At 42.9% G+C, this 13,916-nt stretch overlaps 1 protein-coding gene across 1 annotated transcript; it reads left to right on the top strand.

Moving 5' to 3' along the window:
• The first annotated feature begins 9,483 nt into the window (after window positions 1–9,483).
• LOC133892505 (probable 5'-adenylylsulfate reductase 1, chloroplastic) lies at window positions 9,484–13,250 on the top strand. Its single transcript, XM_062333331.1, has 5 exons — window positions 9,484–9,641; window positions 9,916–10,207; window positions 11,767–12,115; window positions 12,209–12,346; window positions 12,563–13,250. Exons 1-5 carry the CDS (start codon window positions 9,584–9,586, stop codon window positions 13,106–13,108), a joined length of 1,383 nt encoding a protein of 460 aa, XP_062189315.1. The 5' UTR covers window positions 9,484–9,583; the 3' UTR covers window positions 13,109–13,250.
• Window positions 13,251–13,916: the final 666 nt, after the last annotated feature.

Below are 13,916 nucleotides of genomic sequence, written 5' to 3'. Positions count from 1 at the left end.
GGATATCTAGGCTCGGGATCATCTACCCCACCGCAGACGTGCAGGGGATTGGAACCCCAGGGAGGAATCACCTCCTCACTCTCGGCCTTCTCCAGAACCTCCTCCGTGATTTCGGATTCCTACCACTCCAGGATCACGCTCGTCATCTCATCAGTGAAGGAGCTCTCTTTCTCGATCTTCTTCTTGCCTATGGCGGCAAAGAGGATTTTCGGGGGGGGGGGGGTTTGGAGCAAAGGTGCAAGGATGACAGAAGAATGAACATTGAAGTGGGTTCCCCCTTTGCCTTTATGCAGAGCTGGGGCTCCCAAAAATGGCGGTTTAGATGATGACATGACACGACTCGAGGCTACAATCCCCCTCTTTATCGTTGTGTCGCATTTAATGCCCAGCACACGTGGGGCAGTTGGCGTCATACCCCTTGGAGTTCAGCTCCTCGCGTTGCTACCATAATCATGGTACTATGGCAGGAAAATATTTTCACCACTACCCGAAATCTCCACTGCGACGTTTCAATTTTTAAAATTCACCAATGACAACCTTTTTCCTTCCAAAGGGCAAAGCTAACATAAACCTACTCGGATGAAATGGCTTCTCGAGAACTCTCTTGGGGACCTGAAGGCATTCAAAATCCTAAGTAGAAAATCAAAAAACCCAGTTAGATGCTTTACCCTAATCGGGGATTCAAGTCCTACTTGATGACATGGTCAGACAAAATGCTTATCTTTCCTGACTATATACTTGACCCGTCAGAGCCTTATTTCACGTACTGGTGGGGGTTTAATGATGAATAATGAATAATTATCATATCCAAACACCCTAGCGTTTTTCATAATTTTTGGGGCATATCTTTATTTCTGGGAAGGGGGTCACTAGAAGAAAGAAAACCACATGTAGGTACCCAAGGCATCCCGTAACCGTGAAGGTTTATTTCTAAGAATAGAAATGAGGAGTCCAGAGAACATACGACATACCTATATATATACAGAGCTAATGGGCCCTACAGAGGACAAGCGATACAAAGTCCTTAGAGCTACACAAGTCAATACAAGCCAACAAAACCCGAGGAGGAAGTCACTGGCTAGTTTTATATCCATCTAGACTACCTACACACCTCCTTATAAAAGGCTCAGATTAATATAAGACAAACAAGACCTATGTTTATCATCCTCAGAGAGGTTCAAACCTATCTAAAAATCCTTATGTGTTCCCTTATTATTTGTCTACTTTAAGTACCTTCTATTTCTTCAACAAGTTTATTAAATCGGTGGTTCACCAATCATCGACAATGATCATCTAATATTCATAATACAAAATATTTTTTTAAATAAAATCATAGTGCAAATTCTATCAAAGTGACAGTTTTAATGAACAAGGTCCTTACCACTGGCTGCATGTGCTTCTTTCCATATGGAACTTGTGCGTGATTGAAGTGGAAGGAGATGAATTACCATATGGAAGGAGACATCTAGTATGAAAGACAAATAATGAGTGATTGATAGTATTTTTGGAAGAAAACAGGATCTAACTTTGCACGGTGATTATTTAATCAACTCGAGTGGATGGTGGAAATCATCCGGATCTGCCACAACTAGTGAATTATATATGAGTATAGAAGTATAGATAATCAATCTTTTAGATGCAACGTGACATCCTTCTAGCGTTCCTTGATATCAAATCTTTGATTCAATTTCCATATGCAACCTTCTGTAAAATATTATTTTTTAGTACTATTGTAGGCAATCCACTAAATCTTTCTTATGTGGTAGAATCATGGAGCGGCGACACATGTGACTTTGGTTGCTCTGCTTGGCTATGAAACAGGGCGGCATCCTCACTTCCCAATCTTGAACTGACTAACTCTAAGTCTACAATCAACACCGATGCACAACAGTGGAGAACAATGCGTGAGATGTGAGAAGAAAAACCACCCGATAAAAAATAGATGAGAGATGGAGGTTGTAGGCAACGCACCTATTCACTACCAACCGATTTATTTTTGAGAATTTGCAAAGCAATTAGCTATAAAGAGAAGAATTAAAATGGGAGTTAATTTCATATAGAAAGTTAGATTTGTATTGCCTTGTGTCGCTGATGCGATTGGGAAGAGAGAAAAAAATGGACGTGCCTGCCTAGGAAATTTTCTAGAAAGGAGAGACTGCGGGTGTAGTCGGTAGGTTTCTACTTAGCAGTAAATGCTTTTCTTTATTTAGTACTTAATCTTTTATTTATGCAATAATTTCTTATTAGTACTACTAATTACTAGTGTTTACAAAATGAGGGCCCTAGTTTTTTTGCCTGTGCACCCTGCACATGCCATCGGTACGGGCCTGTGTAGGCTATACCATAAGCCTGCGCTCAAGTCTGCCGGAAGACCAGAGGCCATAATGCCTGAGGTGTTGCCGTCTTGCCGAGGTCCACACAACAGCGCCGAAAAGGATTTGAGAATCCGGTCATGACAGGGCCGTACCACAGTATACAGGAACCCTGTATAAAATTGAAATTACACTCTAAAAAAGAAGACATATTTTCTCGAATACAGTTGTATGTGTACTGTTAAAAACAGAATTAATGCTATATATGGTCAATATTTATAAATAAAAGAGGAATATTTGAGAAATTCATAAAATATAATAATGTCCAATCTAGAAGAGTTGTGGTATGTGAAGAGCCTATTTATATTCTATATACTATACCATAATATCCAATTTAAATGAGTGATGAAAATTCAGTTACACCTAAAGGCTAAAACATACTTAGTACTTAGTAGTATAGTTCTATCTAATCTTCGTATAAAAATTCATAAGACGTAGCTGTTCGCAGTGAGATAAATGACCAAATTAATAGCTTGTTGACCTAATTAATAAGCTAAAATTATAGAAATTAATTTTAGTAAAGTAGAATTGATAGCTACATAAGACCCTTGCAGGGTGGGGGCCCTCTGCGGTCGCCCACCCTGCACATGCTAATCAACGGTCCTGGGTCATGTGGTGTGTGTTGTGCCCACTCCCCCGGTCCCTAGTGAAATTGTTATCAGGACATTATTGATGCTACAAATCAGTTGCCTCAAATACGGGGGTTCCGTTAGAATTTGTTGTGATTTCTTACATTCCTAGCGTCGATTTCGCATAAGACCATCTCCAACGGAGTTCTCAAACCTACAAATTCTAGTGCTACAGTACTTTACGGTCTACTGTAGCACTAGAAATCCATCTCCAACAGATCCTCTATCCAGTGATACAGTACTGCTACAGTGTTAAAGATAGGAGATACTGTAATAGTGATAGGGGATACTGTAATAGTATTTTGAGGATGAAAATTTAAGGTAACTATTAGAGATGGTCTAAAATGATCCTTGTGTTGACACTCGAAAAAGACAAGCATGTCGTCCAACTATGCCGTCAGTAGCTTCTCATGCATACATGAAGCTCTGGATCCACACAAGGACTTAAGCCTGCTTGTACGTGCTTTTGTTTTTGTTTTTTTAAAATGCAGTGTTTTTTTTGAAAAACTATTTTTTAAAATATGCTATTGACTTCTACAATAAATTTTTGATTTCTCAGCATATAGCTTTTAAAAAAATATCTCTAAGCGAATTTATCAGTTTTAATTTATTTTTCTCATAAACAGGTTTCTGACTTCTTTAAAACTATTATTTTTAGAATCACATTTATTTTGATTTCTATTTTCTGACATTAATAAAAATAGAAAATAAATAGAGCCTTAGGCCATCTCCAACAGCTACCTTAAATTTTTATTCTAAAAAATACTATTACAACATCCCCCATCATTATTACAACATCTCTTATTTTTTTTCATCTCCAACAACTACCCCATTTTTTACCTTCTACTCTTCTTTTTCTCTCTTCGGTCCCGCTGTCAGACTCTGTAAACAGTACTACTACATTGTTGCTACAGTAACCATCTGTGTTTTCCTCCCTTCAGTCCACTGCAGCCTCTGTGAACAGTTGCTACAGTAGTACTGGATTCTGTAAATTTGCTTTCTCTGCTGGAGACGATCTTATCCGCACTAAGTTATTGTTGCTGGAGGCTAAAAAGCACCCCGCCGCCCGCCTCCCGTTTCAGCGTCCACACTCCACCACAACGAAGGGAACGGTTCTGGGTTGCCACATCTTGTTAGCGATAGCTAGCTGCCGAGCTCGATCACTCCTTTTGGTCTACACTTTCGTGCATGCATCGCATGATCGCAAAATGAAAGACAGTGGCGGTGGGTGTGTAGCCACTAAAAAGTTCAGAAAAACTGCAACCACTTAGACAGAAGCTAACTAAACCGCACAAAACTAAATTGAAACTATTGCAGTGAAAGAGACGGCGAGATTCATGGCGATCTTAGAAGTCCCCGTCACATTGAGAATATGCCTGGAGAGAGAAAAGAACAAATACAGTGGGAGAGCCACGATTTTGACCCTGTATGGTGTAACTATACATAAACAAAACTTGCGTGGCTACCTATTTACAAAAATTCACTGAATTTAACAAACGATTATCAATGTTTTACCTAGAATTTGAAAGGTCCGTTAGGACACATTCACAACTCCAAAGTTCTCATTTTTAGGGTGTAATAAAGGAGGGACCGACGGGATCCAGTTCGTTAAAATTTAGTTCAACTTATAGGGTAAGTTTGGTTAAAGGGCGAGGTTGGATAGAATATGACAATTCATATTTTTTAAGATAGGATGATTCAATTTTCTATTTGGTTTGAATAGATGGGATAAACCAGTTTTCTATTTGGTTCGATGGATTTGATAGGCTGAGTTGGTTATAATGATTTTTTGGTGAATTTACCCATTGATTATGCAGCATTTAGATGAATTTGTGCGTATTTGCATTTGTTTGAATTCAAATTGAATTAAAAAAGAATATCACATGAAATAATAAAAAATACATATAAATAGAGCATTATAAAAGAACTCACTTTTTCACAAAATATCCTAGTATTGGAAATATTTTTATAAATTAGTACATTACATGAGAAGAATATTAATAAATTTTTCTAGATTTGTGAGAATTTATTTGAGGTATTAAAAATTGCAAAACATTATAAAAGTAGACTTCTTTGGAGAAATTTAATTAAATATTGGCTTAATTTTTTTAATCAAACCAATTAAAATGGGTTGCTAGTGAGCTTTAGTTTTCCCAAGAAAAATTAGAATTTTTTATCACTCTTGTACTCTAAATAAAATTGAGAGTTAAATAAAAAAAATGAAAACACACAGCAGACAAAAGCACGAACCAGCGCGGGAGCAGACATTGGATGGCTCTGTCTGGCTTTTTTCGCCTGGATCTTCCCATTCAACATCTAAAAAATAATATTTTATATTTTTAGACACTCTATCCATACAACCAAATACCCTAAAAACTAAAACGGTCATCTCCCATCTATACCCATCTTATAAACCAAACACACCCTAAAGCAATGCTCTCGTCCATGCAGTCAGCGGTGGAGCTTGACAAAGAATTGAGGGGGGAGGGCAGTAGAGAGAAGAATTAGTATATAGTTAACGATTAAGTAGTAAAATTAATACTTTCTTCAACAAAATTTTAAAGTAAAGGGGCAAGGCCCCTATTGGCCCCAAAGAAGCTCCGCCAGTGCATGCAGTCCTTTGAAATGAAGATGTTTGCCTCCCATATATATCGTAAAGGCATACACAACCTAAAATGATCCACCCGATCAGATTCCAAACATTTTCTGAGGTATCATCTGCATTTGACACTCGACAGAATATAAAAAACGCAGAATAGGTGAAACCTAGTTTTTAGCAAACCAGCATTCTTGCTAAATGCTATGCGGATGACAACTTGGAAATTCCATACAAATAACAAGCTCACAATTTTCCTGCGCGAAAACGAGTGTTGATGCAAGGAACCTGTCCAAAATCGAAACGGCAGCCAAGAAACTATTTAAACAAACAATATTTTAAGGTTTTCTATTTCCATCACTAAGTGAAAAACAAACATAGTAGACACTATATAAGTGAAGGATCCTGATGATCTGTCACTAAAGAAAGTGACAGTTTTTGCTACGACTCGTCACTTATATAGTCTCAGATCGGGATTAGATTATGATCGTTACTTATAAGGTCATCAGTGACATGTCTTAAAGTTTATCGTCACCGATGACATAAGTGATGAGCCAAGTTGTAACCCCTTATTTATAATTAACTCATCAGTGATGAATTATCATATACCAGTTATGAGTGATTGATCAAATTATGACCCATCACCAATGATGGGATAGCTTGATCCATCACTAATGACTAGATGACCCATCATTTTTAAACTGTTTAAATCATTCACCAATATATATAAGCATGCACAAGAGCCCAATACTTTATGGAACAGTTTGAGTTGGAAAAAAATACATTGACTAAGCTATGGCAAAAAAAAAAGGCAACAAGCATTTTCATGATTACGTAAAAAGAGTATCAAATTAAGCTTTAATTTATCAATATTTTAAACGGTATATATTTATGGACAAAGAGAGTTGTTAGTTACATGTGTGCAATATGTGAGCATGCCTTTCCATTCTTTTGATATAAGATCTTTTGGTCACTTCATCTTTCACAAATATTTTATTTATTTTATTAATTTTCTCCTATTTTTCTCACCTCAGCAACACTAGAATATGAATCATTGTACATTTTTGTTCAATTTTGATGTAAAGGGTAACGACTATGGATACAAACGCGCGTTTTGAAAAGTTGCAGAAACTTTAAGGGACGAGAAATTTGATATCAAAAAATTCACCAAACCTGATAAGGTTGGAGAGAAACGAATGCAACTTTTTTTTTATATCCGTAGAGTCAAGAAAACATTGAAATCAGAGTCTTTATGTAAAAGTTATGCTTATTTTACCGAAGACACTTCGGTTCACCTATTAAATTGCAATGATTAACATGGGATATTCTGAAATCATAAAATATTTATGCAAATTTGGCATGAGATATTCTAAATTTCATAAAATTTTATATGTATATCAACAATTTGACAAAAATAGTCATCAGCAACGGATCATAATTGTGACCTATCATTGATGAACATCGACAAAAAAGGTTAAAGTAATAAAATATTTGGCTTTCTTCAGAATGCACGAGACGGTGAGGTGGTAAGACGGCTATGCGCAAGAGGGTAGGTCGTTGGTTCTATCCCCATGGAACAAAGAGTATAAAAATAGTGTGAAAATAGCAAGTGACACGTGGCAAGTGGTAATGGCCCATGCGTGGGATGGCTTGGGTGATTTTTTTGACTTTTTTCGTGTCAAAAAATACGAAAATCGTTCATCAGGGAAAAGTCATAAATAACGGATCAAGATTACGATCTATCACTTATGACTCATCATTAGTGACGCGTTTACGGTGACAGGTGTGAAACCTATCACCTATGATAATTATCACCCGTCATGTATGTCTTTTTTACGTAGTGCTTATCTTTTTGGGGCCAACATATGTTTGGGACGTATAAATTTTACAGTGAGGGGCTATTTGGTTGCAGGTCTTATTGTGCCAAGCCAAAAATTAGACATGGTCAAAATCAGAGAAATATCAAAATTTGATGAAAAAATAGTTGTTTGATTCGTGCTCAAGCCAAAATTTAGTATCGTGGCCAAAACTTATGTGGCTAAATCGGCCGCTCAAAATTTACCCTAGCCGTTAGTTGACTGTAGACAAGCACGGCTAAAAAACTCCAAAATTTTAGCTTTAAACTAAACGCAGGCTTAGTCACATGCGTATGATCAAAATTTAGTCTGGCTTCCTAATGTCCAAAACCAAACAGGCACCGAAACATACATTACGCAGAAACTTTTTTAAGGGGGTCGGAAAAGAAGAAGAAGCCAACTATTAGCACTATCAGTTTGCCGATTGCCACTCCTAGAGTGACCCTTTTGGTTTTGGCGATTTGTTGACCCCAAAGATCTCTGCCCCCAGGAACCAGTTAGGAGCCGCCCCCAAACAGCCACGTTCCATAATTTATTCCTCCTTATCGCCGCTGCGCATTACACTTTTCTGGCCTCCCTGCCAATCAGGATCGAGTGGTGTCAACCTACGTCCACGGTGAAATGCGACCTGCCTCGGATTCTTCTCCGAGCTGCCGAATCTTGGCGGTCCACGTCCAAAAGGCTCTCGGCGGCGAGGCGAGGCGACCCCAACCGGCGCAATCGGTCGCCGAGTCGCCGGCGCACGCAAACGCGACGAATCTTCGCGCCGGGTCCGGGCGATCAGCGCGTGCCGTGACGTTAGCGCAAATAATCTTTTTGTGCGCCGTGACGGGCACTGGGACAGGAGTCTTGGATAGAGTCGTCGCGTGATTAGCGACCTCGGTGTTGTCAGGCTGTATGCAAGCGGAGCCAGACGATGGTTGTGTAGGGTGAGGAGGGATCTTCTGCGCGACGGGAACGGTGTGGCTTCTGGGGATAAATAAATGGCATAAAGGGGATGGAACTGCAAGCACGTTGAGATGCGTCGCCTTTGGTGATGTAATAACGCTGAATATGCAGCTGTAAACGTTCTCGCCCGTTGCTGGGTATCGTACCTAAAACTCCAAAAGAAAATTACTTGGACCCTTTTTTCGAATTGTTGATGCTCGGGTTTAATTTGTGAGGCTAGAAAAAGGGAAACATGAGGGGTTATGAATTTGACCTAGACCTAACCAAATTATCCATTAGGATGGATCTGAAATTGACCAGGTTTTATTATGGTTTCTCCCTCCCTTGGTCTGCAGCTCTGCACTGCCTCATTCCTGCGCAGTTATTCCCTCTTTCCTAGGTACAACTAATAGCAAATAGTTTTACTTATTGTGTAATGTTGGTTGAGTTGCTTAACGCTGATCCGTGTGGTCAACATTAAAACAAGCATACACAGTTCAATCTAAAAAAAGTAATTAAGAAAAAAATAGAACACAAAACAAATATATATTTATCTAAAACACATAACAAATATGTACATTATAATACATATATAGTTATGGTTATACTCTATATTTATAGAGAAAGCACATTTTCACTTCACATATACTAAGTTATATTGGATAAAACTATAAACGGAGCTACACCTTTATCTTTACCTGGAACGTTTTAGCGAAAATGTCCATAGTGATTATTTATTCGTTACATTTCTGAGAAGCTGTAGTTCTGATCGCTGAGCGCCCTAATAAACATCTCTTTTTTAGACTTGAGAAACAACTCAACGAGCCATATCTACCATTTGCCTAGGGGACGTGAGGCAGCCACACAACCAGCCAGCTCATCGCCCCCTACGTCAGTTCCACTGCCATGTGGTGCCCACTCAGGCCGGGCCGGGCCTTTCATCTCCGCGGTGCCCAGTGACGCCCCTGCTTCGATCGGCCACGAAGCCGCGCGTGCGCTCAGCCAACCGCCCACTGCCACGTGTCCCCACGGCTGCCACTCCGGAACCCGTCCAGGTGCGATGAACCCAGGCGCCGCCAGCGCTATATGTAACCACCCGCTCGTTTCCCCCCGAACGCCACAGAAAAGAACGCAGGAGCAAACGCATTTGCTCGAGAAAAATCACTGCGAATTTGGAAGCCCCCGGAGAGGCAGAGAGCTTCAATGGCTTCCGCTACCGCCTCCTTCTCGTCGCTCTCCGCCGACCTCCGCGACGTCAAAGGTGAGATTCTGTTCTCAAGCTTTGGCTTTGTTGTGTTTAATTCCGTGGTTTTGTAAAGAATTCTGCTCGAATTGGTGGGTTTAGCGAAAAATTTCTTGGTTCCTAAGCTTGAAGCGTCCACTGTTTCCTGTTTGAATTTGGGGATTTCGCGTTTGGGTTGAGCATTCTGTGAGATTTCTACCCGCGAAATGCGCGGCTTCGTATCAGAATTCTTCCGCATTTCAAGCAAGAGTCGACAATCCGTCTGAAATTCCTCTATCCGTTGGGTGTGCAGCCACGAGGATTGGCGCCGTGAGGCAGCAGGTGGCCGCGGCCCCTGCGGCGGCGAGGGGCCAGCGCGCTCGGGCGGTGCGCCCGCTGCGCGCGGCGGAGCCGGGGAGGCAGCCGGTGTCGGTCTCCGCGGCCTTGGCGGCCCCGGCCGCGCCCGTGGCTGAGGAGGCGGCCTCGGCCATCCCTGCCGCGGTGGACTACGAGGCCCTGGCCCGTGAGCTGGAGGGCGCGTCGCCGCTGGAGGTCATGGATCGGGCGCTCGCCATGTTCGGATCCGACATCGCCATCGCCTTCAGGTGAGTCCAGTGCGCGGTTCTTTCTCCTTATCGGGTTTGATCCATTGCTTGTTGGATTCGCCCATTTGGCTTTGGCTTCGTTACCGTTAGGCTCTTGGTCGGTCCATGGTGGACTGGGTTTAGGCGCGCCGAGGTACGGCCCGTTATGCTCGCGGCATCATGGGAAGGAATTTCCTGCCGGCATCATGGTATCTTCCGAACCTGTGGCCGCAGAGATTCCTATTACTCTAGGTCGCCTTGGGCGTCACTGAACTATGGGTCCCACGACTGACATATGGGTCCAGAAAGGTTACGGTACACGTAGTCTATATTAAGTTGTAGTAAGGATATAATGGAATAAAATTAATTTTCACTGGTGAAAGAGAATATAAAACGAAATTGAAATCCTTCATATACATACATTATGAATGATGATAGTTCATGGTCCTGACAGTCTTACACCCATTAGGTACTCCCTTTTTAATTTTGTAATCATGCAGTTTAAGTGTTTAGGTTGGATTAAGCTAGTACAACCCAACCCGTTAGCTCCTCTTGAAAAAACCCGTAAGCTTCGTATTCCAATGCGTATCTGGACGGGTGAGCAAAGCCTGGGACACGTCCAGGTTCATTGAATCTGGGGGGTCCAAGATTGTGCTTTCGACCGGAGCTAGAATCATGGCCCACCATCCACGCACAAGTGGACAAACTAGTTGTTTGACCATCAAACGAAACCATAAAAGTAATGGCGTCTAAAATTGATATTGTGGCATAACAAGATTCCTATGGGTTCTACTCCTTTTGCTTTCAGTAAAGCTAGAGATATAGATCATGTTAGGTATGACTTTCTGCTTTATCTCATATCTGATTTTGTAATTTAATATAAAGTGATTTAAATATCTACTTTAATCTACATATAAAAATGATTTAAATATCCACTTTAATCTACATATAAATAAGATAAGTTATGTAAACACCTTAGTGTAACCTCATCTTGAGCTACACAAATTTCTAAGCTATAGATATATTACTTTAAAAATTCTTAAAGCTAAAGCTCTGCATGTATGTCAGTATAACATACATAATGTATGTGCTCTTAGTCTAGTGCATACTAGGCTTCTTAGAGGAGATGCCAAAGTATGAGACGCATGTTGAACTCGTCGTGTAGGATTATATATGTTGCTGGTCCTTTAAGTGTGACATGGATGTACATGTCTTGTGTATCAATATACGGGATAGCCTCACCCAGCTTGTTGTTTTGTATCAGGCACTTGGTGCATAAACATGCATATTGGCATGATCCCGTGCATGGTATGATGCCAAATATCCTCACACGGATTTGCATCATATATACAATGTCCTCATAGGTCATACTATGTGCATCAAGTAGAGTACATGTAAACTTGTGATGCAGCGAGCTTAATAAGAGCATAAAAATTGTCCTAAAAGTAGTAGCAATATCGTAACGTATTCAATTCGTAATCCGCATTTAGTTTGACTGTGCAATAGTATGCCCTTCCTGATGATGATCTAAGCAATTTCAACACCTGATCACTGATGTCGATCGCTCTTGCCTCGTGCAGTGGTGCCGAGGACGTGGCGCTGATCGAGTACGCGAAGCTGACGGGGCGTCCCTTCCGGGTGTTCAGCCTGGACACGGGCCGGCTGAACCCGGAGACGTACCAGTTCTTCGACAAGGTGGAGAAGCACTACGGCATCCGCATCGAGTACATGTTCCCGGACGCCGGTGAGGTGCAGGCGCTGGTGCGGAGCAAGGGCCTCTTCTCCTTCTACGAGGACGGCCACCAGGAGTGCTGCCGGGTGCGCAAGGTGCGGCCGCTGCGCAGGGCACTCAAGGGGCTCAGGGCCTGGATCACCGGACAGAGGAAGGACCAGTCCCCCGGCACCAGGGCCAGCATCCCCATCGTTCAGGTACGCTCTTGCGTTCCATCCATGGTGTTTCGATCTCTGTATGGAGTTTGATTTTCTGACGTCTGATTGTGCGCGCAATTGGTGTCAACGCAGGTTGATCCTTCCTTTGAAGGGTTGGATGGTGGAGCTGGTAGCTTGATCAAGTGGAACCCCGTGGCCAACGTCGACGGCAAGGACATCTGGACATTCCTGAGGACCATGGACGTCCCTGTCAACCCCCTGCATGCTCAAGTACGTACTGCTGTTGCAGCTCAAGCTTCCATTATGTCTTGCAACTCACCTATGAACATTTCAGCGCTAGATCGAACAGCTAAAAAAATTGTGTCAATGAAACTATGATCATAAACTAGCTAAACATGTTATTACAATTTTGAACCTCTTCATCTTGAGATGTTTTAGATGTGCATGCGATTGACATTTGCGCACTGGATCAACTGTGTTCTTCAGGGTTACGTGTCCATTGGATGCGAGCCATGCACCAGGCCGGTCCTGCCGGGTCAGCACGAGAGGGAAGGTCGGTGGTGGTGGGAGGACGCCAAGGCCAAGGAGTGCGGCCTGCACAAGGGCAACATCGAGAAGGACGGTCAGGCGGCGCCAAAGTCAGCCAACGGCGGGAACGGCTCGGCCGGCGCCCCGGACATCTTCCAGAGCCAGGCCGTCGTCTCCCTCACCCGTCCCGGGATCGAGAACCTGCTGCGGCTGGAGAACCGCTCGGAGCCGTGGCTCGTCGTGCTGTACGCGCCCTGGTGCCCGTTCTGCCAGGCGATGGAGGCGTCCTACGTCGAGCTGGCCGAGAAGCTGGTGGGCTCCGGCGTGAAGGTGGCCAAGTTCCGCGCCGACGGCGAGCAGAAGCCGTTCGCGCAGGCGGAGCTGCAGCTGCAGAGCTTCCCGACGGTGCTCCTGTTCCCGAGCCGCACCGCCAGGCCCATCAAGTACCCGTCGGAGAAGAGGGACGTGGACTCGCTCCTCGCCTTCGTCAACAGCCTCCGGTGAGAGGCCTCAGGGAGCGAGAACCATCGTTCTCGGCCTCTATGGCGTGTTCGGCGTCCGTGTAGGCATTGTATTTAGAGAGGGAGGGGGGGGGGGGTCAGGTGGAATTGGGCTTGGTAGAGAGAGAAAGGGAGGGTTCAGAGAAATTTCAGATGCAGATGCTGCATCTCTAGCTTTTGTTACCGCAATATGATTGCAGGTAAACCTGAAACCTGAAGCCCTACCTTTAGGGCATAGGGGGAGGTTATTTGTGTGTACTTATAGCTAGTGGGACAGGATTGTAAGGGAAATCAAATAAGAATTTCAGTTTTGGGAGCTCTTTTTGTTCATGCTGTGTTTTGTGAACTCGATGTTGAGTTGGGTAGCAAACAAGCACAGCTTAGCAGCCCCTTGTAGTGAATTGTGGGGACAGTTGTAGGCTTGTAGCTAACGGACAAGCAAATCAACCAGCAAAAAGTAATGGGTCTATCTAATCATCTGATGACAGTTTTTTTTTTCTTCTCCAATGGCCACATCCAATCGATCCAATCCAGCAGCCACCTTTCTGCATCACCCATTGCCTACCTCACGTGCCGCCCACTCCATCGCTAACTTGTCTTCAAGTCACCCTCCCCCCACCATCCTTGCCTACCCGGCGGTCCTCCATTACCTATGGCCGGTGGTGCCTCTGCCACCTCCCATCCCTCTACAAACAAATTAGCCAACAAAAAGTAATGGGCTTCTCTAATCATCTGATGATAGAATTTTCTTTTTGCAAAATCTGTCAAATTTGGAATCATTGGATGGAGATCCAATAGCCCATAACCCTGCC

The sequence above is a fragment of the Phragmites australis genome, chromosome 15, assembly GCF_958298935.1.
Source record: "Phragmites australis chromosome 15, lpPhrAust1.1, whole genome shotgun sequence".
Taxonomy (NCBI): domain Eukaryota; kingdom Viridiplantae; phylum Streptophyta; class Magnoliopsida; order Poales; family Poaceae; genus Phragmites; species Phragmites australis.
The sequence above is the reverse complement of the archived record's forward strand: the minus strand, read 5'-3'. Positions and strand labels throughout refer to the sequence as shown.